Source organism: Mustela nigripes, chromosome 1 (assembly GCF_022355385.1).
Source record: "Mustela nigripes isolate SB6536 chromosome 1, MUSNIG.SB6536, whole genome shotgun sequence".
NCBI lineage: Eukaryota > Metazoa > Chordata > Mammalia > Carnivora > Mustelidae > Mustela > Mustela nigripes.
The window spans coordinates 86,081,679-86,106,746 of NC_081557.1; the positions used below are offsets into that span (position 1 = coordinate 86,081,679).

Genomic DNA, 25,068 nt, shown 5'->3' on the forward strand with positions numbered 1-25,068 from the left:
AAAAAAAAAAAAATTTAGCAACAAGGAAATGATAATGCTGCTTAGTTGTATCCAGTCCTATTTAATGGGCCTGAAAACTTGACACATATTTTAAAAATTCCAGACCAATACAGCTGGAATTTTAATTTTAAAAAATTTCAAAAGAAAGCAGATATAAAGAAGGCAATCAGCAATGTACCTCGAAGAGTAGTCTAGTGTCTAATCCTGTCGATTTGACAATTACTTAGAGACCACATAGAAGGTGTTACATATCTGTGTCTCTATCACATATGATGATGTACTTAGAGCAAGTGAGAAATTAGCAGGCAAGAAAAAACATAACTAGAGAAACAATTCTATTCTAATGGGGGGAAAAAAATCTAAGGGTCTGAATTTCAACAGTCTTCATCTGAATCTCAGTTTGGCTAATGCTCAAAATCCAACAGTATGTAACCAATGGGAATCTCAGCCTTCTCTGGAAATTGGAGCCAATAATGCTCCATGCATAAGGAAGAACTCGAAGTACCTTGAAGGCTCTTTGTCGACTCCCTACAAGAAGCAGTTGCTATAAGTTCACAAAAACCAGAAGCTTAACACTCCTGGATAATTTTTATCTCTACTTGGGTAACAGGATTCCTAGGAGACGACGGTCAAAGCTGGAATATTCTAAGTGAGGAAGGTCTAGGGAACAATCACAAAGAGAGAAGCTACTCTGTGACTAACATTAAGAATTTTCTCATGACAGCCCTGTGAGGTGAGTAGTTGTGTAGCTGAGGGAGCTAAGGCTCTGGAGAGCGACTTAGTTTACCTAAAACACCACAATAATTGAGAAGACAGAGATCTGTCTTCTTGAAGCCCTCTCTCTCTCTTTTTTTTTTTTTAAGATTTTATTTATTTGAGAGCAAGAAAGAGAGAGTAAGGGACTGCACGAGCAAGAGGGAGGGGCAGAGGGAGAAGCAGGCTCCCTGCTCAGCAGAGAGCCCAATGTGGGACCCGATCCCAGGACACTGGGATCATGACCTGAGCCGAAGGCGGACAGTTAACCAACCGAACCACCCAGGCACCCCCGAAGCCCTCTCTTTGACTAGCAACCTAAAGAGAATGAATAAGTAGAGGGTAAGTGGCAAGTAAGATGCTTAAGTGATTAAACAACTGTATACCACAAACTCTGGCTACAAAAACTAAAGACTAGAAAGAAGTTGCCTTTAAGCCAATTTTAGTAGAAAGGGTACTTCTTGGTGATAAAATGTCCTTTGACTCAATCTGTCCTGTACACGAGAAGCCCAGCTGTTCAGAACACAAGGTAATGACCAAGGAACACCCTTTGGTGACAGAACAAAAGTCATTAGCCAGCATCAGGAAGATCTCTTTTCAAACCCAACTTGTAAAAGGCTGACCCATGTGGCAGGAGACCCAGACAGGGCAGCAGCAGAGGTCTGCAGGGGAAGGGCCCCGGCCTGCAGGCCAACTGGATGAGCTGAGATGACAACATGGGTATGTTTAACCAGAGCTTACCCCAGACTCCACTGGCTAGGATGTGGGGTCCTATACTGTAGCCTAACCCAAGGCCGACTCTGGCCAACACAGACAGGACAAATCTCACCCTCTGCCTGACACTTTTCAAACAGATTACCTCCTACCTAAAGAAAGCCAAAGGAAGTAGAACGTGGAAGATAAGCTCTTCAGTACCGCAGCTCCAAGAAGAGAACTGAGGCCCACCTCACCTGTACAGTGAGTTTCCAAGTTGGTACTCTGGGTGGGACAACAAGCCCCTTCCATCTGAAGAGAGGGCTCTTCGAGAACCATGCACATCTTCTTTAGTCTATGACCAAAAGTGTGGGCTTTGTCTAGTCCTACACAGGTGACAGACAAACATGGGTGAGAAAAAGTCCCTGGAAAGATGCTTACCTAGAGCACACAGGTCCTTGTTAATCATGGGCCCACAAGGTTTGCAGCCATCCTGCTGATGTGACATACCCTGCTGATTTGACATACCCTTGTAATGATTAGTCCGTGTGGCCAGAGATACACCTCGAAGGCACACGGACCTTGGAGGAGCTGAAAAACACCAACACAGACATAAAGACTGAGACCCTACTGCTCTCTGCTATGGGCAAAGGGCCCTGAAAATGTAGGACACTTGCCCTCCTATCCGTGTCTGCCTCAGCCACCATATTTTCTGGGCATTTTTTTTCTCTTCCTCAAACACCTATCTCAATTAACTACCCCTTTCTCCTCCCCCAAAATGTCAGCCCTCTCTGCTGACACTCTCCTACCGGTGTTACAACATCTTCAAATCTCTCTGATTCTGAAATTTTAAAGAGATACATTAAATACCAAAAATCCACTCCAACTCTACAGCTTCTATACTTACCACTTTCTATTCCTCTTTTCAGCTCAATGTTTACCAAAAGTGTCTATACATTCATTTACCACCTTTCTCTTGAACATTCTGTAATATGGATTCTTCCCTGATCTAAGCCAATGAAATTGCTCTTGTTCACATTAGCAAGAACTTCTTGAATAGCACACCCAGCATCCCCTTTCAAGTTTTTACTTTGACTTCTCTGCAGTAGCTGATACTCTGATAACTTCCTTTGTTATATCATCGTTTCCTTTATTTTGAATATGCACTCGTTTCTTCGCTTCCTACTTCATTCCTTTTTATTATGGTTTGGGGAACCCTCTGCTACCCGCCCCTAGAGGCTGGGTTTTCTTCAGTGTTTCAGTCTCATCCCCCTTCCATCTCACTCTGTACCTGCCCCATGAATAATCTCATCTATTCTCCTGGTTTTATGACTCAGATGTTAAATGTTGCCAGATATGTATCTTTATCCCTGAGCTCTCCTCTGAACACCAAACCCATCTATTGGTTTTTCTACTGGACATCTTCATGTGCATATTCCATAGGGATCTCAAGTTCAAAATGCTCAAAAATAATTCAACATGCTACCTTCTAAACTTGCTCCTGTACTTTTGTTACTCTAGTTTAAATAAATGATACAATTATACACACAGTTTTCTCAACGAAACTCTGGGCTCGCCTTGAAGCCTGCCTCTACAACTCACATCACACTTTTCCCTCCAGCCACAGAATCCTGCCCAGTGCATTTCTCCACCTGACGCTAACCTTCAAGCCCCTCCCATCTATTCTCAAGCATGCTTGGCTTTGACCTGGGACACCCATTCCCTAACACTCCTAGATCACTACCATCAGCCATCTGTATAATCACTAACCATCAAATTATCAATAAGATCAGCTTCAGATTTAGACAGTTTGAGTACTCGATGTTTATGTGCACTTTCTGTTTCAATTGTCCTTATTTTTTTTTTCCCTGCTCTGAGATTATTTAAAATATCCTTGCCTATGGAATATTTTCTAGTTTCCTAGAAAGGCACCGTACCAGCAAGAAATCCTAGATTGGAGGGACAGGGGAAAAATTCAACATCCCAGGCTTTTACTTCAAATGATGTGCTTAGATACCCAGGGCCCCTTAATTGACATATGTTCCAAGGAGGTAAAACTCACCACCTGAACAGCATTTTGGCATCACTGAAGCTGCACCCAAAAGAACTGGCCTTGGAATGTCCCTGCAAGCCAGAGGCCCCTGAACTGGCTTGTTGGAATTCTTACTGACGGCAACGAAGGCTGTCTGGGAGCTAATGACTCCACAATCAATGCTGATTTTCAGCACATCTTTTTTATCATTAGCTGGGGTATCCCTGAAGCCCATGTCCTTGGCGTGGAGAAAGGACTTGGCAGCAAGGCGATGAATGGTGAAGCTGAAAGAGAAACACTCCCGTGATTTAGGGAAGCGCACTCATGTGCCAGTTACTCAGGGCCCTCGGAAGTTAGCATTGATAGAGAGAGGAAAAAGGCAGATAGAGAGAGGAAAAAGGCAGATAAAGGGAGAAATAAGACTTGAATGGGTTAGAAAGGTGAAGTGATTATGATTGTAGGGACACAACTGAGCCCCCCAAATTAAAAGAAAGAAACCAACCTTCTCAATGATGGCAGAGATTAAAAAAAAGAAAGGAGGGAGGGGGGAGGAAAGAAGAGAGGGAAAGAGAAAGAAAGTAGCAAAGCAAAACTGAATTCTCACTTGTCATCAGGCTTGGGCTGTAGAGAAAATGTCACCCTATTGTCGAAACTCTTGCCCTGGAATGTGTACTTGAGGTAGACTTCTCCTGTTGCCTCTGCTGGCTACAAAGTAGAGACAAGTAGACATGATGGAAGGGAGAGGACATCAAGAGAAGGTCACAACTGAGGCCACTCCCCAACGCAATGCATTAAAACATCTGACTAGGAACCAGGCAGCTCAGAGAATCAGAAACCTGAAATTATGAAGCAGGGGGGTAGGCTGGCTCCACCTGGCAAGTACTGTGATCTCTTGATGAGATTCACCAGTTTTAAGAAAATTGTCCAGAGCAGAGTTTAGGGAAGTAGCTACTCTGATGAGAAGAACACACAAGAATAGGAACTCACAGGCATGGTCCCGCTCAAAAGGGCATAGACGATTAACCTCTGGCCCTTATAGAGGACAGTCTGTTCTGGCGAAAGCATTTTAGCAGACAATTTAGCAGGCAATTCCCAAGTCACAGAAACATCCTCTACTGCAGGCTGTAGAGCATATTTCAGGGCCCTAAGAGCCTAGTGGAGGAAAGAGAACAGAATAAGCACAAAAGAACATTAGCAATAATAACCACTGTTAGCTGAATATTTATCATGCACCAGATTCTAGGCAACACAGTATATGCTATGTCTATTCCTTAATACTCTACTAGGACGTGGTAATGAAGGATAAGGCAAAGGATACCACCACCCAAGAAAGAGGAACTTACAAATATAAGCAGAGCTAGAAGATGCCTTCCTTTGTGTATACGAATCGAATGGAGTATCAGTGTACCACCTCTACCCATCTACCAGACATACAACAATTGCTCCTTCTCGTTTTCTTTGTCTCATGTGCATGGAGGATAGGATATGGCCAACCAAAAGGGTTCCTCAAGATTCCTAGAATCTCAATCATAATGGTCAAAATTCTGTTTCTCTATTTCCGGTCTTAAACACAAAGCTCTAACCTCTTCCAGCATCTTGTCTCTGAGCTTCCAACCAGTCAGCCCAGATGCCATTCCTCCAGAAACTACAGTGGGCCCTTTTTTAACAAAGCCCAAATTAGCCCCACTATGTATTATAGCCCAAGGCACTATGGATATAAAAATATGATTCCTGGTGACAAACTGTTGCTTCTGCCCTTATGACAATGTCTCCTGGCCCCTGCTCCACACTCCCTCTGAATCACCCACTATGACGCAAGGCCTGTCCCTCACCTTGGACTGCATCCTGTCCTTGCCTGTGATAAATTCTGAAGTGCCACCTGCCACTCGGGCAATGCCTTTTATTAGGCTGGTAGAGGCTCCTTCTCCAATTCCAAAAGAGAAACATCTGCAATTATACAAGGGTAAGAGCTTAGAGACAGGCACTAAGGAGTAAAATTATAAAATTAATACACAGAGTCAGTTATCCTTAGTTATCTTTATCTTTCAGTTTATCTTTAGTTATCTACCTAAAGAGACAGTCTACTTCTTTGACCAAAAGCATAAGGGCTACAAAATGTTGAGCATATTCTATATTTCAGGAGACCAAAGAGTTCTAACTGGAGAGTTCTCTCCCGGCCATAATCCATGTGCACCAAGCTTTTTAATCACAATTTGACTTCCCAAATAAATACAACTGTCTATAAACAGAATGTGTTGGTAATAGCAATAGAAGCATTTTTAGAAGGCATAACAAGATCTCTCATTGTAAATTAATACACTGGAATTTGGGGGTTATGTATCAGTCTCTTTTGAATTAGGTTAGTATGAGTCATCATCCCCAACTCTAATGACATCAGCATCAGGATTAATATTCTAAATTTGCAGGGCTACGAACTGAACTTCTAATTATGGTAACCTACCTTTGAACGTGCTCCCTAGAGACCACAGCTTGCCAGCATCTTGATATTATCACCTTCAAATTTCCCACCCAATCTTGCAACTGAAGCATATATTTCTTATGGCTCACAAAGGGCATTTATGTGTATGTTAAGTTTCTTATGTATAAAACTAGAGCCAACAATATTTATTGATGGCTAACAATATGCTTAGAACTTACATGCTTCCTGTGGGTGATAAGAAGAAGAAATATAATAATGGCAAAAATTTACATTATCACATATTTTGTGTCAAGCACAGTTCCCAATGCTTTACTTAGGCATACCTTTGAACCCTCAGAGTAAGTAAACTCATAAGGTAAGTACTGCTATTATGCCCATTTTCAAATGAGGAAACTAAGACTTAGGGAGTTTAGCTGATTTATCCAAACAGCCAGCAAGCAGCACAAGGGAACTTAAATATATGATTTTTGACTTGAAGTAGAATGCCATAGGACATTCTGCTCACAGCAATGCCAAAGCCGTTTCAGCCAGTAGAGAACTGGAAAAGCTGTATACAATATTCTTAATAATCTTTTTGAACATCAAATGGTTTCCAAGACAACAGGAATCTATGGGCCATGACATGGAATAGGAGGGAGGTAAGAGAGATGAGCCTGGCATCTGGTATCCCGTTATCCCTTAAAGCTAGTGCCAAGTACAAAATGGATGGCTCAAGGCCTGAAAAGCCAAGCGGTTTCAGACTTGTACTTTCCAAAGAGAAGGTGCCCTCATAGACACCCCAGGTGTTTTAATAATAAACCCTGTAGAACTAAGCCCAGAGGCAGAGATGAATCTGAAATGAACCAGCCATCAAATGACAGAAGCTTCCTTGACTCTAACTGGACCCAGATTATCTGCTCCTAGTCTAGCAACCCATCAGAAGCAAAGAATACATCCTTGCAGAGGGAAGATAACATCACCTGGAGGCTCAAAGAACTTCTACAACTTTTCACATAAAATATCTGACAACTAATGAAGGAATAGAAAAATCCCCAAATATTGGGAAATTATACACGGTACCACTGAACAACATAGGCTTTAGAAAATCATAATGGTTAATTAGAAAAATCTTCTTAAATGGATGTCAATGGAAAGTGACAGATCCAGGTTGAAGATTCAGATGTAGATATCCTTAAATCTAGGGATCTAAATTAATATATTAGAAAAGAAAAAGCAGGGCTCTCTGCTCAGCGGGGAGCCTGCTTCCCCCCTCTCTCTGTCAGCCTCCTGCCTATTTGTGATCTCTGTGAAATAAATAAAATCTTTAAAAAAGAAAAGAAAAGAACAGAAAAAGCAGTCTTGAAATCAACTACCTAAGCATCCATCTCCAGGTGTTAGAAAGAGAATAGCCAATAATCCCAAAGAATTGAAAGGGAAATGAATATATATGGGTGCAAATTTAAAGGGAAATAATAAATATGGGGGCAAGCATTATGATATAAAAAGTTACCATATAATAGATAGGATTTAAAAACCTAAAAGTGCTGATGCTCTGGAAGGATTATTAAAATGGGCAAGGATTTAGGACAAGGAAAAAAAACAGAGGACACAAATAAACAACATTAGGAATGAAAAGGTAATATATCACAGATTCTACAAAATGTAACAACAGCATAAGGCAATACAGCATAAGAGAATTATATGCAAAGAAATTTGAAAATCTGAAATTTTAGATAAAATTTGAAAATTTAGATAAAATATACAAAGGCCCAAAAAAGACATAAAGAAGTCTAAATAGTTCGTTTCTATGAAAGAGATTTAAAAACTTTCCCACAAAAAAACCTCCCATCAACTTCTTTACTAAAAGGTAAACTAGAACATTTAATAAAGAAAATCTTTAAGATAACAGAAAAATACACAACTCTTTTCAACTCATTTTATTATGCTTTTATATATAACACTGATTTCAAAACCTGACAAGAATGTTATAAGAAAAGAAAGGTTCAAGTCGATATTTCTCACAGAAATAGATTTAAAAATCCTAAGCAGGTATTTGCCAACTGAATCCAAAAATACATAGAAAAGGTTAACAGATCACAACAAATTTGGGTTTATTTCAGAAAGGCAAGGTTAGTCTAATACTTGTCATTATAATTCACCCATTAAAAGAAAAAAAGGATAAAATCGTACACTTATCTCAATAGATACATAAAATGCATTTGATGTAATTCCAGAATCACTCATTTTTGTTAAAAAAAAAAAAAGGAGCAAAGAACTCTCAAAAAAGAAGTGAAATTTCCTTAACCTGACAACCCTGAAAACAGAAGTAAGATTTCCTTAATCTGATAAAAAAATATCTATAAAAAATAAAAACCTGATAGCCCACAATCACACCTATTTTTTTAAAGATTTTATTTATTTTGAGAGAGAGAGAAAAAGTGAGAAAGAGAGCACAAGCAGGGGGAGCAGCAGGCAGAGGGAGGGGGTAATCAGGCTCCTCACTGAGCAGGCAGCCTGATGCAGGGCTTGATCCCAGGACCCTGGGATCATGACCCGAGCCTAAGGCAGCCACTTAGCCAACCAAATGAGCCACCCAGGTGCCCAAAAATCAGTTACTTATGCAGTGTCGAACATGTCTCCTCTGAAGGCCTAAATATGATAAGAATGCCAGCTATGACCACATCTATTCAGGTTGGTGCTAAAACTCTTTTCTGGGGCAACTGAGAAGGGAAGAAAAATAAAGGTTTAAGGACTGGAAAGGAAAAAAATAAGGCTGATGTTATTTGCAAACATGATTATCCATAGAAAATCTACAAGTATCTACAAATATACTATTAGAACTAATATTTGAATAAGACAAAGTCACTGAATAAAAAAGTCAATGTAAATTTTAAAAACGATTAGAATCCATTTCTACATAGAAATAAATGCCCAGCAAATAAAATGTTTCAAAAATACTATTTAAAATAGGAGAAAAATCACACAGAGGAAAAATCAAATTTAAAAAAAGCATGAAAACATCTACACAGAGAATTAGAAAACATAGAGAGATTTGGTGTGTATTGTTGGATTAAGAAAATGAATATATTTACTAATTTTATGGGAAACCAGATTTTTCATCATGAAGGAAAGAAAACACAAATATGGAATAGAAAAAGAAAGAAATTTTATGTCATTACCTTGGAAGTAGGGGCATCAGTTAAAAAAAAATTAACATTTGCTGCTTTAGTCTGCCAAAAATGCCTATAATCAGTAAGAGCTCAGTAATGAAGAGTTACACCTAATACTCAAATATTGACTTCTGTTTTTCATTTTCACTAAAATAAGCTTCTGGTATAAATAGCCGGCTACAGAAATGGGAAAGTACAGGTGAATCTGAAATTCTTTTTTAAGAATGAAAGGAAATCTTCAAAAACCAAAGATACACATGAAAAAAGACATAGAAGAAAGTGAAATGCAGCTTCCACAAGCCAAATCTGGAATTTTGAGAATCTAAATGAAAAACGAAAGTAACAAATCTTAAAAAATTGAAAAATAGTGGAAGAATCCAAAAGTATATATTGATAGAACAAAGGGAAGGGAAAGAGGGAGGGGAAAGAGAAACTTCTTTATGACAGGATGCCAACTAATCTGGAAAAGCTAACAGAATTTAAAAATCACTGTTTGTAACCACTGACAGAACATCTGGACAATAATCATCAATGAATGCTGAATCTACTAATATTTGTTAAGAACAGAATGTTGACAAAATAGCAAAGTTACCTGTCAGATACCACGTCTAACAACGTGGTCAAACTTATCACCAGACCAGATGTCCATCAACAGATGAATGGATCAAGAAGATGTGGTATATATACACAATGGAATACTATGCAGCCATCAAAAGAAATGAAATCTTGCCATTTGTGACAACATGGATGGAACTAGAGCATATCATGCTTAGCGAAATAAGTCAAGCAGAGAAAGACAACTATCATATGATCTCCCTGATATGAGGAAGTGGTGATGCAACATGGGGGCTTAAGTGGGTAGAAGAAGAATCAATGAAACAAGATGGAATTGGGAGGGAGACAAACCATAAGTGACTCTTAATCTCACAAAACAAACTGAGGGTTGCTGGGGGGAGGGGGGTTGGGAGAAGGGGGTGTGATTATGGACATTGGGGAGGGTATGTGCTTTGGTGAGTGCTGTGAAGTGTGTAAACCTGGTGATTCACAGACCTGTATCCCTGGGGATAAAAATATATGTTTCGAAAAAAATAAAAAATTAAAAAAAAAAAAACTTATCACCAGACCCAACATTACTTTTGCAATAGTTCTTTAAGAAATATTTAATATTACCCTAAACATGAATTTAAATAGTCAAACAAACATAAATTGAGATTCTACAAAAATAAGTAACTAATACTCTTTTAAAATACCAGTGTCATGAAAGATAATGAAAAGTTGAGGATCTCTCCTAGAGTAAAGAAGATTAAAAAAAAATAACAATGAAAATACTTGGTCTTGGATTTCCTCTTGGAACAAAAGCAAAGACAAAAATCTATAAAGGACATTATTAGAAAATTTCTTGGGGCACCTAGGTGGCTCAGTCCATTAAACATCCAGCTCTTGATTTTGGCTCAGGTCATGATCTCAGGGTCTTGAGACTAAGCCCAGGTCAGACTCTGTGCTCAACAGGGAGTCTGGTTTTCTCCTTCTCCCTTGCCTTCTGCCCCTCCCCCCACTCATACACTCTCTCGCTCCCTCTCTCTTTAAAGTAAAGAAGTAAATCTTTTTGAAAAATTTTTTACAAAAAAGAAAACTTGGCAAATATGGCCTATATTTAGATAACAGTATCATCTCAACATTAAATACCCTCCATTTAGTAGTTTTATTGTGGTTATTTATCAGGATGCCCTTATTCTTTGAAGGTGAGTGCATTATTATTTGCATATGAAGAATTACAGTATCAGTGGCTTGCTCTCAAGTATTTCAGAGAAATAAAAAGGTGAAGCAAATGGGGGAAAATGTTGACATCTGGTGGAAGATTATATTGTTCTATTCTTGCAACTTCTCTATAGTTTAAATTTTCTTTTTAATTTATTTATTTGACAGACAGATCACAAGTGGGCAGAGAGGCAGGCAGAGACAGGGGGAAGCAGGGTCCCCGCTGAGCAGAGAGCCTGATGTGGGGCTTGATCCCAGAACCCTGGGATCATGACCTGAGCTGAAGGCAGAGGCTTTAATCCACTGAGCCACCCAGGCTCCCCCATAGTTTAAATTTCTTAAATAAAATATTGGAAGCACATATATAGAAGAATCAAGATAGACCTAAATAAATAGATGGACATACCATGTATATAGATTAGAATACTCAATTTGGTAAATACTAAATTCTCCCAAAACTGACCTATAAAATCAATGCAATTCTCTTTTTTGAAATAATATCTATGCTCAACTTGGGGCTCAAACTCACAACCTCAAGATCCAGAGCCACATGTTCTACTGACTGAGACAGCCATGCACCCCTAAAGTCAATACAGTTCTAATTAACATCTCAACAGTTTACTTTTTAGGTAAAAATTGACAAGCTAATTCTAAAATACAAATATCAAGAGTCATGAATAGCTGAGACAATCTTGAGGAAAAAAAAAAAACAAAGTTGAGTACTTACTCTACTGGGAATCAAAATTTATCAAAAAGCTACAAAAATTTATCTGGTATTTTTCTAGCATGCGTCTAGATAAATAGACTCACAGAATGGAACAAAGGATCCAGAAATAATCAATACATGTGTAGATGCTTATTTGTGATGAAATGACACTGTACATTGAGGAGGAAAGGACAAACTTACCAATAAATGGTACAAGGTCAATTTGATATCCACATAAAGAGATAATGAAAACTGGCCCCTACCTTCCACAATGCATAAAAATAAAATCCAGGCAAATTATAGGTCTAACTATAAGAGAAAATATAATAAAACTTCTAGAAAATAATGAACAAAAGTAGCTTCATTACCTTGGGTAGGGAAAGACTTTCTAACAGGACACAGAGAACATTAACTGTATAGGTAAAGACTAAAAAATTAAATTATACTAAAGTGAACAACAACTATTAATCAATAAATATCATCCTGAGAGTGAAAAGGATAGCTACAGAATAGGAAAAAATATAGTTCCAGAACGTACTAATAAAGTTCTTATGTCTTGACCACAGACAGAGCTAGAGATCAGTAAAAGAAGAAAGTCTAACAGAAAAAAAATAGAAGAGACTTGAAGGTACATCACAAAACAGGACATCCAACTGGTTAATAAATGTGAAAAGACACTCAACTTCATTAGTTACCAGGAAAATGCAAATTAAAACCATAATGAGATACCACTTTACACCTATAAAATTAGGTAAGATTTACAAAAACAAACAATGCCAAATTTTGGATAGGAAGCTGGGCAACTAGAACCCTCATACAATGCTGGTATGAATTAAATTAGTACAATAACTTGGAAAACTATTTGGCATTCCCAATAAATTCTACAACTATGTCAACTCAAAAAAATTTTGTGTGTATATGTACATACATACACATATATATAAAATCAGTATGTATACATGCATATGTGTGTATGTGCAAAAAATACATATATAAGAATGCTAGGATAGTGATAGAAGAATTATTTTTAGCAGCTAAACCAAAGTCTGTCAGCAGTAGAATCAATAAATAAATTGTGGCAAAATCACCTTATGGAATACTATACACCAATAAATATTAACCACAGCTTCATGCAAATTATGTATGAATATCAACATACTGCTGAGGGGAAGAAGATACACAGAAACAAAAACATATTGTATAACCCATTTATTTGTATTTAAAAACAAGCAAATTAATTTAAAAAAAAAACAAGCAAAAATAATCCATGGTGTTATAAGTTAGAAGAGCGATTTCCTTTGAAGTTAGTAGTGATCACAGTGATACAGTGATTTGTGTACCTTTGTGTATGTTTTAGTTTGATAAAAATATAGTTTAAATAAACTGTCTTGCTATTCAATTTTTGTTTCCATTGTGGTTTAGAAAGACTAAAGAACAATGACTTTGTGGTGTTACTGATGTTATTTAGAAAATTACTTTTATCTTTAAGTAGAGAGGGGGAAATGATATAGAAAAAACTTGTCAGCTGGTAAAACTAAAATTCTTGAATTAGTCTATCTTCTAAAAGCAATGTCAACACTGGTATCACATAGGTTAGACTAAGCTGGGTCAGTCACCCAGAAACCACATTCTCTTCCTACCTGTGCCTCAGCCTGTTTCTCTTGACTTCATTAATTATATTAAACGTGTCAGCAACTTCTCCATCTGTGAAGACAAAAAGCTGTCGAAAGAAAGAAGACATTCATGAAATCTCTGTGAAGATCATTTTTAAGATACCCGAATTTGCCCTTGGAAAAAATTGACCACTGTGTTGCAGAGACTGATGCCTCCTCAGACTGGCACAAGGTCCCTAATTTTCCACGGTCCCTTGCACCACATCCTCACAAGGTTTGCTGGGCACGTGGGATTTTCCTCACCTCCCCCTTCTCGTCTCATCTAAGGCTTCTGTGGCACTCTACAAAAGGACTTCCATCACCCACAGCCCACAGCATGGAGCCAAGGAAGAGGAATTCTATTACATGCCTCTTGTCTTCTTCTCTTTACTGTATGACAGAAGACTCTGAATTATATATCGTATTTTACCAATGCTACAACGAAGTTCAGGGGTATGGATTTTTGTACAGAGATTTTTCATTCCCTTTGTCTCTTCCAGTTCCTACCTGAAGGGGGTGGCCCTCGACGGGAGGTTGCCTGTAAATGATTTGGAGTGGTGTCAAGATTTCCGTGCCCCCCAGGTTAGCCTGCATAAGTTTAACTCTCCTCAGTGCCTCCTCCATGGTCTGCTGAGTGTATTTCACACTATTCCTGAGAAAAAAACAAACATGCCCAGTGACATCATGCTCTTCAGTATCATGCAGCACTGAGTCCCGGAACTGAGATGTCCCCACCATAAACACCCTCGCCTGAAATAGCCAAAGCCAAAGCCATCTGTGCAGCAACCCCCTTCAACAATCTAGTCCTTCCTCTAAAGTATATTTCTGGACCCTCAATGGGCTTTCTAGAAACTTACGGAAAGAATGCCTCATAGGAACTTCCGAATCCATAGATATTGAAGTAACAGCCCATAGGCAAACTCTTCAGAAGCAAAATCAGCGTTTCCTGAAGGAAGAGAGTACAGGGAGACAGCTCGAGAGAATCTTCTCAGACACATGGATGCTGCCAGTCGAACTCTTGATGGGGTAGACCTTCACCCGTTTCATGAGTCCAGGCCCCTATATTCCAAGGCTAGCCTCAGAATGGTCATGTTAGAAAGAGCCCAGATGGGGAACACACCCAAAGTTCCAGATGGACCCTAAATTTAACTCTAGTTAAATAATCCCTATTTGTGCATATTACCAGAAAGAGAAAGGAACTAGTTTTACCTTGGCTGCCTCTATGCGTAGCTGAGAGTTAACCTGTTTACTTATGGGGGACTGCATACTTCCTGAGCGGTCCATGAGGAAGATGAATTCTCCAGAGACAACTGGTGACTGAGTTTCTGGGATATTTGGGTAGAAACACACCATCGCAGACGGATCTTTCATGAAACCATCTACAAAGACATTGTAGCATAAAAAGGAATTCAAGAATAGTAAAGACCTCAAGAATCAATTGTAGTGTGTTATTTATATAGGGAGCTGAGAAAACCCAAACCTAAAACACCGTTTGATCTTCATTCTGTGTCTCCTGGCAAAGGGTCTGAGGTGAGTTATAAACACAAAAGATACAGAAGCAGAAAAGACATGAAAGAGAAAAAAAGAAGGTAGAAGTTACCAAGCATAAACAATAAATAAAATATAGAATTGGATGCTAGTTTCCTAGCAGCTGGGTAGATAAGTGAAATCATGAAGTTAAAATGTTCCAGCATTTGCCAGAAGAATCGAGCCGATTTATTTGCAGAGACACCTTCCTTTCAAATCAAATCAATGGGAAATTTATCACGTGGGTCCTTGTTTAAGTCTTTAATTACACTTTTGAAAACATGATGCTCATAAGCAGTTCTTATATTGAAAGTTTGCAAGAGCTGAGAGTATAGCGTCATACACACCAAGGAAGGTCTGTCTGCTTTGGGTATGAAACATCTCCAGAACTAATAGCATCACCCAAACAATGCTATGGAGGAAACCTATGGGAGTCTGGCCTTTGTTACCAAGTTGTCAAAGCTCTGATTTTTTTTTTTAATTTTTTATTTTTGATAAACATATATTTTTATCAAAGCTCTGATTTTATCTTGAGGAACAAGTGAAAACTTATGCAGGAACTGAAATGTTAGTATTGAGATAGAAATGAAAAATGAGAAGGGCTGAGTTATATCCACTTGTTTTACAGTTCAGAAATATATAAGTTGACAAAGAATGGAATTCCAATATCCTATCATTATAAAGTGATTCCAGGATGATGCATTTAAATTCTCAGTAGCCTTGGGATTCAGTACACTTACAGGACGTTTCATCTCTTAACCCTGGGATACCCTAATGACCAAAGTAGCTTCCAAATAAAATGGGAGCAGCAGCTCAACAAACATGTGCTTAAACGCTGGTTCAAGGATAGCTTCTAAAAAAATCCGGATCTCTAGATGCATAGTGGAAGAGAAGCTTTTTTTTTTAATAGGTAAGGTAAATGTCTTTCCATTTTAAGACACTGCTGAATTGTAGTGAGATTGGCGCTAGACTGGTAAATCAGAAAGGTTGCCAGAACAATGAAATATATACCTAATGTGTTTAAAACAGTACCAGATACACAGTATGGACCATCTAGGTATTTCTACTATAATTCCTTTTGGCACAGCTCAACTTATTTCCACCTACATGAGTTTCCACTTCCTCATTTTTAAATAAGATATTTCCAGCCCTACCTCCTCAACTTGCTAGCCTCAGTTTCTCCATCTGAAGAATCCAAGCACTAACACCTAATTCAAGATTATTTTAAGGGTTAAGTGGTATCATACATTTAAGGAATTCAACCTAGGGTTTAACTCTGGTTAAACTCTTAATAATAATTTTAGAAAGTTTATTTTTTAATTTTCAGCATAACAGTATTCATTGTTTTTGCACCACACCCAGTGCTCCATGCAATCCGTGCCCTCTCCAATACCCACCACCTGGTACCCTGACCTCCCACCCCCCGCCACTTCAAACCCCTCAGATTGTTTTTCAGAGTCCATAGTCTCTCATGGTTCACTCCCCTTCCAATTTCCCCCAACTCCCTCTCCTCTCTAACTCCCCTTGTCCTCCATGCTATTTGTTATGCTCCACAAATAAGTGAAACTATATGATAAATGACTCTCTCTGCTTGACTTATTTCACTCAGAATCATCTCTTCCAGTCCTGTCCATGTTGCTACAAAAGTTGGGTATTCGTCCTTTCTGATGGAGGCATAATACTCCATAGTGTATATGGACCACTTCTTCCTTATCCATTCGTCTGTTGAAGGGCATCTTGGTTCTTTCCACAGTGTGGCGACCATGGCCATTGCTGCTATAAACATTGGGGTACAGATGGCCCTTCTTTTCACGACATCTGTATCTTCGGGGTAAATACCCAGTAGTGCAATTGCAGGGTCATAGAGAAGCTCTATTTTTAATTTCTTAAGGAATCTCCACACTGTTCTCCAAAGTGGCTGCACCAACTTGCATTCCCACCAACAGTGGAAGAGGGCTCCCCTTTCTCCACATCCTCTCCAACACTTGTTGTTTCCTGTCTTGCTAATTTTGGCCATTCTAACTGGTGCAAGGTGATATCACATTTTTTATTAAATTATACATATAGTTTTTTAAAAAATCATGTTAATATGATTAAGTATATTTTAAGTTTAAAAAATACAAATTTTGTATTTTCTTTTTTTTTTTAAGGTTTTATTTATTTGTCAGAGACAGAGAGAGAGCGAGCGAGCGCACAGGCAGACAGAGTGGAAGAGGGAGAAGCAGGCTCCCTGCGGAGCAAGGAGCCCGATGTGGGACTCGATCCCAGGACACTGGGATAATGACCTGAGCTGAAGGCAGCTGCTTAACCCAATGAGCCACCCAGGCATCCCCAAATTTTGTATTTTCATCATGTAGTGGTATGCTTCATTTGGCAGACTCTCAATGGTTTTAGTGAGCCAAGCTGCCAGTTGTCATTTGTTTCTTTATATGGATGGAAACAGCAAGTTATCTTGACCAGATAGATGATCTAGAAGGCCAGACTTGAATGGCCCTGCTAGGAGGGATTCACAAGATCATAAAAGCTGCTCCTAATGTCCCCCTCTGGCCTGCAAAGCCCACCATAGGAAAAGATGGGGAATTCCACATGGGGGCCAAGGGAAGGAAAGGAACTAAGATCTCAATTCGTATCTTTTAAGATTCAGCAATATTCAACTTTCTGTGGTATAATAAAATAATCCTGACTGAAGACCAGACTCCCAGTACTGTGGGAATATTTCCTGGACACCCAAGGGGAATCCACCAAAGGGAAAGGACAGAACCAGTACAAAAGGAATCAACTAACGTACAGACAGAGTGTGGAGCCTCATGGAAAAGGAGCTAGAGCAGAACTGGTTGAAGCTGGAAGCCCCTCTAAGGGCTTTAGCATGGATAGTTTGCCTGGAGGAAAAGTGGTTGAACCAGTGAGGACAAACTAAGGAGCTCTTCCTGTAGTACAGGAAACTGTCTTCACAGTGGTTGTAGTTACAGAAGAAAGAACCTAACCCAAGCTATAGCACTTTGACTATGACTGTTCCCAAACATCCTTCCATTAAACCAAGGTGGAAAATGCTTCAGAAGTGGCGGTATCTCTCTAGTCAGGCTTCATGGTCCCTGCAATCCAGGAGCATGGTTTCCCAGGAAGGCCCCAAGAGAGCAATAGACTGACATGGGTGGTACCAGTTATAATCGTAAGGAAAGTACACATATAGACAGGAGAATTTAGAAAACACAAGAAATTAAGAAACTAAATTTGTTAACATACTAAAACTTAGTCTTAGGAATTAAGATACCAGGGCAAGATGAAAACTCTCTGGAAACGGATGATGGGGTATTTGGAAATCTTCGATAGTTTGAAAAGGGAAAATGTCACAATCATTATTTTTTTTTTTTAAAGATTTTATTTATTTATTTGACAGAGAGAAATCACAAGTAGATGGAGAGGCAGGCAGAGAGAGAGAGAGAGAAGCAGGCTCTCCGCTGAGCAGAGAGCCCGATGTGGGACTCGATCCCAGGACTCTGAGATCATGACCCGAGCCGAAGGCAGCGGCTTAACCCACTGAGCCACCCAGGCGCCCACAATCATTATTTTTATTTCGTTTTTTTTTTTCCTACAAATGAATACTTACTTTTTTACTGAAGTATAATTAACATAGTGTCATGTTAATTTCTGGTATACAACATAATGATTTAACAACTCTATACATTACTCAGCACTTACTGCAGTAAGTATAGTCCCCATCCACCACCGAACAACATTATTACAATCTTACTGATTCTATTCCCTGTGCTCTCCTCTTCATCTCTGTGACTTACTTATTTTGCAACTGGAAGTATATACCTCTTTGTAAAATAGGTAATAGATAATGGGATAGGATAAAATAGAAATCGATAAAAGGGATTAAGAGATACAAACTTCCAGTTGTTTTTATTTTATTTTAATTTGCACTTGTAGAGACTGATCATTGTCATTTATGTTCGTAAACTAGTTGTGTTTCCTCTTGTGAATTATGTGTCCATGCCCTTGATCTAGTTATCTACTGATCATCTTAATCTGCCTAGGAGACACAACCACCTAGATGGACACTCTTTGTATCTGACCATTTTTGCACACTATAATGTAAGCTATTTGAATGTTTTACCCACTACTGGATAGGAGGAAAGAAAACTGAGGGTCATTTGAGGCTAATTCTAAGACAGGAGTTCCCCTTTAGGTCGCCATACAAAGGAAGGAAGAGAATACCTGAGTTGTCTCTAGGTTGCCCCATCTCCACAGCTACAGTGGGGGTATGCACCTCACTGTAGTAAATCAGGAGTTCCACATCTCGATCGAATTTGTGTCCATCAGCCAAGGAAACCTGAGTTGAGAACAAGGAAAAGATCCATGTTAGAACTATCACTGCTTGCTGTGTGCGGCTGAGGTCAGGGCTGAGAGCTACTTCCTCCACAAGGGAGTGTGGGGAGACAAGAACGGGGAGAAGGCACTGGAGAAGAAATGGGGAATAAAAAGGAAAAAAGTGGGATTCCCTCTAGTTAATAAGGAAAGTAAGGACCATTCTGGAACAAGATCAGAACCCAAAGAATAGGGGTGCTGGCAATAACAGTGCTTTCTTATGAATTACCTGGGCAGAAGTCTTATCTTCTCCAAGGTACTTGGTAGGACTGAAGGCGCAGTTGGACTGGACCTTCTCAATGCCATGCTGGGAACTGATGGTGGCAACCATGCTGAGGGTATATGGCAAGTCCTCCAAAGGAACTACAGGAGTCTTCATATCAAGACAACTGTCCTCAAATGATCCTACAAAAAGTGACTTTAGTTCTGTTTCCCCTTCCTACACTTCTTAGCACCCCTACAACCTTGAGGGGACTTCCCAAATTATACCACCCACTGCCAGGACTTGAAAAGAAAGGAGACTCACCAGAGCCACGATATCGAGGATTCAAGACAGCTGGGAGCACGTAGCGCAGGGCTCCATCTGCTTCCAGGGGGAGCTCCTGCACATACTTCAGGGTGAGCGCTACATTCGACCCTGGGTTCAGGTTCCCCACACTGCAACAGAAGACGTCCTTGGAGTACTTGTCCTCCTCCAGTAGGAAAGCTTGGCGGCGGTTGCTGATGGCACTCTCATAGATGCTGTGGGCCTAAGAACAGAGAAATAGAGGCCATGGAGAAGGCCTGTAAAGCTCACAGGTGTACTTTATATGCCTCTGATTGATTCCCCCCCCCCCCCCCAGGTGATTTTAGGAAAACAGAAGTAGAAGAAAGTATTCCATATCAGCACTTTTTTGAAGGCGCATTCGTAGAGATTCTAAGAGTATGCATTAAGGAAATAAGAAGGGAGGGGATAATCTACTTATCCCTAGTACCTTTGCCTTCTCCTTTAATTCTGCTTTAATTTTCTCCCCATCCATCTCGGCCTCAAAGCTGTAGACAGCTGAGTCATCATCCATGGGGAACACAAAGAAGGTCTCCAAAGGAACTTCCTCCTCATTCTTATAGTTCAAGGTAGCAGACACACCAGCCACAAACTCACGAATGGACAAGGTCACAGAGATACTCTTCAGGGGTACTGGAGATAGACCAGAGTTCAAGAGGTGAACAAACTTTAGTAGAAGGCCTCCTGTCTGCCAGGCATGGAGCCAGATGCCAAAGATATAGTGGCAAGTAAGGGTCATGAATCAGGCTTACCTGGTTCCTCTCTTCGGGTTAGTAGGCCACCCTGGAGCACCATGGTGATACCAGACTACTGTGAAAAAGATACATCATGAATACAGTAATATGTTGGGGGATATCTATTCAAATGCCAGACTTTATGTGCTACTCTCTGGCATAAGAATACATTCAGAGGACTAATGATGGAGCTGGAAGGAGAAAGAAGCTATAAAGATGGGGACAAAGAAGCCAATGGGAGGGCTCCTTCTAAATGCCAGACCCAGATGGGGAAGCAGTAAGATTCACAAAGTCCCTACTACACAGGAAGTCTCTGAAACACCCCGAAGCTGGGTCAAATACCAGTTCCACTTTTTCACAAGTATATGTAATATACCATTCCTTAGGTATATGGGTATAATGAACTTAACCCCTGTGAAACTCAGTGTTCTCCTTCTAAAATGAAAACCATGTACCTATTTCTCATATACGCATATGTAAATTTATATATGGGAAATCCCTTGAAGAGCGCCTGGTCTATGGGAAGCATTTAATCAATGGTAATAGACTAGTGTTGCTCCTGTTATAATTATTACAGTTGTTAAACAGACCTTGGCTGTTAACTTTGCATCATGCTACCCAGAGACCTGCTTCAATAAGGAACTGCTTGATCTAAAATGGGCCCCTGCAACTTAGATCACTTACCCTTGTGGCTTTTCTTTTGGGGCTCACAACTGAAACCACTGTGTGTTTCCTCTGTCCACGGTATTCTGATATACATATATACATATCATGTATGGAACACATCCTCTGTTTTAAATCAAGCTGTCCTAACCGTATCTTCCGAATTTTATTATAATCTTAGACCACCACTTCACGTGATATGGTAACAAGGAGATAAATTTACATACCTAAATTATGATTTACATTATGATTCTTTAACCCGGAGAATAAGCAGCTAGGTCTTGTACTAATCATTGGCCCTAGTAGCCCTAGAAGCTGCCCTCCAACCACTCTGAACAGAATCACTTGTGATGTTGCCTCTCCCTGCTCTGTCAAGGGTGACACAATCTGCAATTTCCAGTACCAGTTAGGGGACTTTTCACTGAAAATACAACTTAAGGAACTAAAACAGAATTGCCTGGTGCCCAGGGAATGCTGAAGGAAAGTGAAATTAATGTGTTTATCCAGAGTCCCAGGGCAGATGAGTCCTGGGGAAGCCCAAACTTCACTCAGGAATCCACAGTCCACAGTCCAGAAAAACATGTAGGTTCTTGAGAAGGGCAACTTTCCTTCCCAGAACAACACCCCCCTCACGGATCGTGAAGCTTTTGGCAGAAATGCTTCTAGACCCTTTATGCTCATCCCAATCACTGTTTAAAACCTCACACCCTACCCCCAACCAGAGCAACTCCCTGTGACTCATCTGTCTCATAGCGATGGTGCTTCTTGTAGACTGTGTCCCATCTCCACAAATCGGCACCAAATAAATCAGGCTTTTGGTTTGGTGTTTGTTCTCTTAAAGAACTGGATAAAAACTGAGTGTAGCTAAAATGGTCCGTGTTTGATAGAAACACAGAGGGCAGAGGCAGTTGTAGTGAGGAGAGAATCCTCAGGAAAAGGGTTCTCATTCAGACACTTGACTGGGGTAAGCTCTCTGGGGGAACAGGCTGTCGCTGGCGGAGGGAAGAATTTCTAATAACATCAGGAGGAAGCTTAAAACAGGAGAAGGACCCAGGACACAGGGGAGCAACAGGTGAAGAAAGGTCAGGCAAGCAAAGCTCCAAGGGTTGGCGATACTCACCAAGGGTTGGTGATACTCACCAAAGGTGGCTTCCAGGCGAAGAGAGAGCAGAGAGCGATCTCCTACAAAACAAAACCAATCAAAAACAAAACATAAACCAGCCTTGTGTCCCCAGAACAAATCCCTCACTGAGGAAAATTTGCGTTTCTGCAGCTTCTCTCCCACCGTTCCCAGTACAAACTGAAGTGGGTCACAATTAGTCCTGGGCCCCTCGGGATGGCATTTCAGAAAGCACCTAGCAACAGGTGGCAAAGACGGACCACAGCAGCTGACCAAGGTCAAAGCGCTGAATCCGAGGCAACTTGAAGAAGCCTCCTAAGCCAGGGGCTGCGTGTGAAGTTGGACCCCTCAGGAATCCAGGAGTCTGGGCTCCTTGCAGTTCCGCCCCCACCTCCGCCAGGGAGAAAGAGGAGCCCTCGAGCTAGTGGCGCAGCGAGCCACACCCCTGCAGCTTGCTGCGGGGAACCAGCTGAAAACTCGTGATCCAGCGCAAGAGGCGATTTGAATACGCAGTGGGGCTTAGACAGAAAGAGAAAGCGATTTAATCTTTAAACTTTCAGTTCTAGGTTTGCAGCGTCCAAGCATTAGCGGAAGGGATCACAGTCCACCCCTCCAATACCTCTATATGAAAGGGATTAGGAAACCCAGCTGGGTTTTAAACTTCATTTCCACAGCATGAAATTAGATAAAAATGAGAAAACATTAATTTTCTACAAAAAAGAAAGAGACAAAGGTAAAATAAAAGAGAAGAAAAGTTATAAAATAAAAATAAAAATAAAAAAAAAAACCTTGAGAGGATCAGGGATGCCTAAATCCCCTATCCAGCCCTCATAAAACTCCCCTAAACTGCCAAACCTGCAGAAAACCTCCAGAGACCTAACACCAGAACTCAATTTCCCACCCCCTGGGCTTGCAGTCAAAACAAGCCCCTGGCAGATCTGGCGATGGGAAAAGAGCGGGTCTCAGCCACTAGAGTGGAGGGCTGGGATTCAGCCCCAGCGAGAGCAGCCGCAGGTCACCTACCTTTTCAGGAAGTCTGAGGGCTCTGAGTCACATTTAGCAGAAAACAGCTGCTGACAAAATTTCTGGGAAGACCTGCCCCTTCTAGGGACCGGTTATAAAGTAGCGACTGCCTGATTAAGGGATCAAGGGAAAATTCTTCAACCCTATGATGTTTGCTTGTTTTCCTTTGCCTAGTCTCAGTGAGGGAACCATCGGAGGATAGGCAAAGGGAAGAGATTTTCTTTAACCAGTGAAATGCTTGAAGAGCAACAATCACATCAGATCACATCATCTTTCTGTAACAGACTTAATTATCAAGGGCTTAATGTGCACTGGACCCTACTAATAATACTGTGTGATAGGCCCTGACCTTTATGGGCATTATATCATTGACTTCCTAACATCCTTCCTAACATCATGGGGGGAAGGGGTGGCCAGAGAGGAGGAGGAGGAGACAGGGCAATGCTTACAGGGACCAAGTCTGCCAATCATGGGTGGTTTATGGGTTTTCATTGGGATCATAAAATTAAGGTGTTTGGTTTGGGTTTGGGGTTTTTTTGTTTGTTTGTTTTTGTTTTTTGGGTTTTTTGATGGTGGGGGTAACAATTTAAGTGAGAACATCTATGCTCATTTTCCGGCTAAAGGATACTAGAAGCAATCAAGTTTCTTATGTCTTCTCTATTTCAAAATGATGCTAAATCTGACACTTAAAAGAATCATATTACCATTGAGACTATGTATAGGTTCAAGAGAATATATTTATGAAAACTCAGGTTAATTTTGGTCTCTGCAATGTCATTCCCATCTACTTTCTCTGAGTTTATCTTATTTGCAAAATGAAAATAATGGCATACCTACTTCTCTGGGTTGTTACTAAAGACCAAAGGGATCTTAATGGATGTGATATCTGTGTGTCGGTATGTCTGTGTGTGCGCACACACACACACACACATATAGTGAAGCACAATATAAGCACAGATTCTATTTTATCATAATTAAGCTTTGAGACTATGTTCCTTACATGTACCAAATTAATTGTGAAAGGGAATGACCCTTTGCTTTCAGTAGAAATCACATCTGGTATTGTTTCTCCTGACTGTAACTTCTGTTGGCTGCAGTGTCTGGTCAACAACAGGGAGATGCTGGAAAAACGGACAGTTTATCATCTGACCCAGCTGAACTAGAGAAATTAAAACTAGACATCTGCCACAGACTCTGCATGGCATCTGGGTTGGAAGGAACGGAATCAGGAAACATACCCATGATGCTGGTTATCAGAAGGACACTTATATGAAAGACCTCTGTACTTGGCACAATAGACATAATTAAACAGACCTTTATAGCCATTAAAAATATGAATACATTTTATTTATCTGCTTATTCATACTTTCCATAAACACAGTGAATAATTTCACTCTTTGTATATAGACTATTAAATGAATCCAATGATCAGAGAGTAAAAGAGAAAATGTTACTCATTCTTTTAGTCAATATAAAATTATTGGACTTCTACTGTAGGCAAGGCACTGTTCTAAAAACTGTCATTGTAGCAATAACAAGACACAAAGACCCTTTCCTAGGTGAAGTTTACATTACAGGGGGAAGAAATATTCAATAAACAAATAAGCAAGTAAATAAAAAAGAAAATATCTGATAGTATAAATGCTTAAGGAAAACAAAATTTGTAATATAATAGAGAATAAACACAACCTACTTTAGATTAGGTGTCTTCACCCAAAAATCTGTCCTTGTGACTGCATGTTGCTAAGCATCCTCCAATATCAACTCTCAAGTTTACCCCAAGTTGAGCCAAGTCTATGTCCATTCAGAATTAAGGACATTTCCCAGCCTCCCTTAAAACTAAATGTGTGACCTTAGGACTAAGTTCTGGCCAATGGGAAATAAAAAATGACATGGGCAACAT

At 40.0% G+C, this 25,068-nt stretch overlaps 1 protein-coding gene across 5 annotated transcripts in view; it reads right to left on the bottom strand.

The window, feature by feature from the left end:
* Window positions 1-23,207, bottom strand: part of VWA5A (von Willebrand factor A domain containing 5A) — a 34,433-nt gene extending 11,226 nt beyond the window's left edge. Inside the window, exons 1-16 of one of the 5 annotated variants that reach the window (XM_059414701.1) lie at window positions 23,166-23,207; window positions 22,163-22,204; window positions 20,378-20,435; window positions 20,056-20,258; window positions 19,608-19,830; window positions 19,311-19,486; window positions 18,932-19,046; window positions 14,393-14,562; window positions 14,041-14,129; window positions 13,691-13,835; window positions 13,172-13,251; window positions 5,311-5,425; window positions 4,466-4,630; window positions 4,083-4,183; window positions 3,509-3,762; window positions 1,704-1,832 (exon numbers count right to left, since the gene is read on the bottom strand). In XM_059414701.1, coding sequence (XP_059270684.1) covers window positions 1,704-1,832; window positions 3,509-3,762; window positions 4,083-4,183; window positions 4,466-4,630; window positions 5,311-5,425; window positions 13,172-13,251; window positions 13,691-13,835; window positions 14,041-14,129; window positions 14,393-14,562; window positions 18,932-19,046; window positions 19,311-19,486; window positions 19,608-19,830; window positions 20,056-20,258; window positions 20,378-20,420 — 2,008 coding nt within the window. In that variant the 5' untranslated portion in view covers window positions 20,421-20,435; window positions 22,163-22,204; window positions 23,166-23,207. Of the gene's footprint in view, window positions 1-1,703; window positions 1,833-1,887; window positions 2,038-3,508; window positions 3,763-4,082; window positions 4,184-4,465; window positions 4,631-5,310; window positions 5,426-13,171; window positions 13,252-13,690; window positions 13,836-14,040; window positions 14,130-14,392; window positions 14,563-18,931; window positions 19,047-19,310; window positions 19,487-19,607; window positions 19,831-20,055; window positions 20,259-20,377; window positions 20,436-22,142; window positions 22,454-22,930; window positions 23,007-23,165 lie in introns of those variants that run through there. The other 4 variants (XM_059414673.1, XM_059414692.1, XM_059414709.1 and 1 more) reach the window with 4 other exon arrangements.
* Between the last annotated feature and the right edge of the window lie 1,861 nt (window positions 23,208-25,068).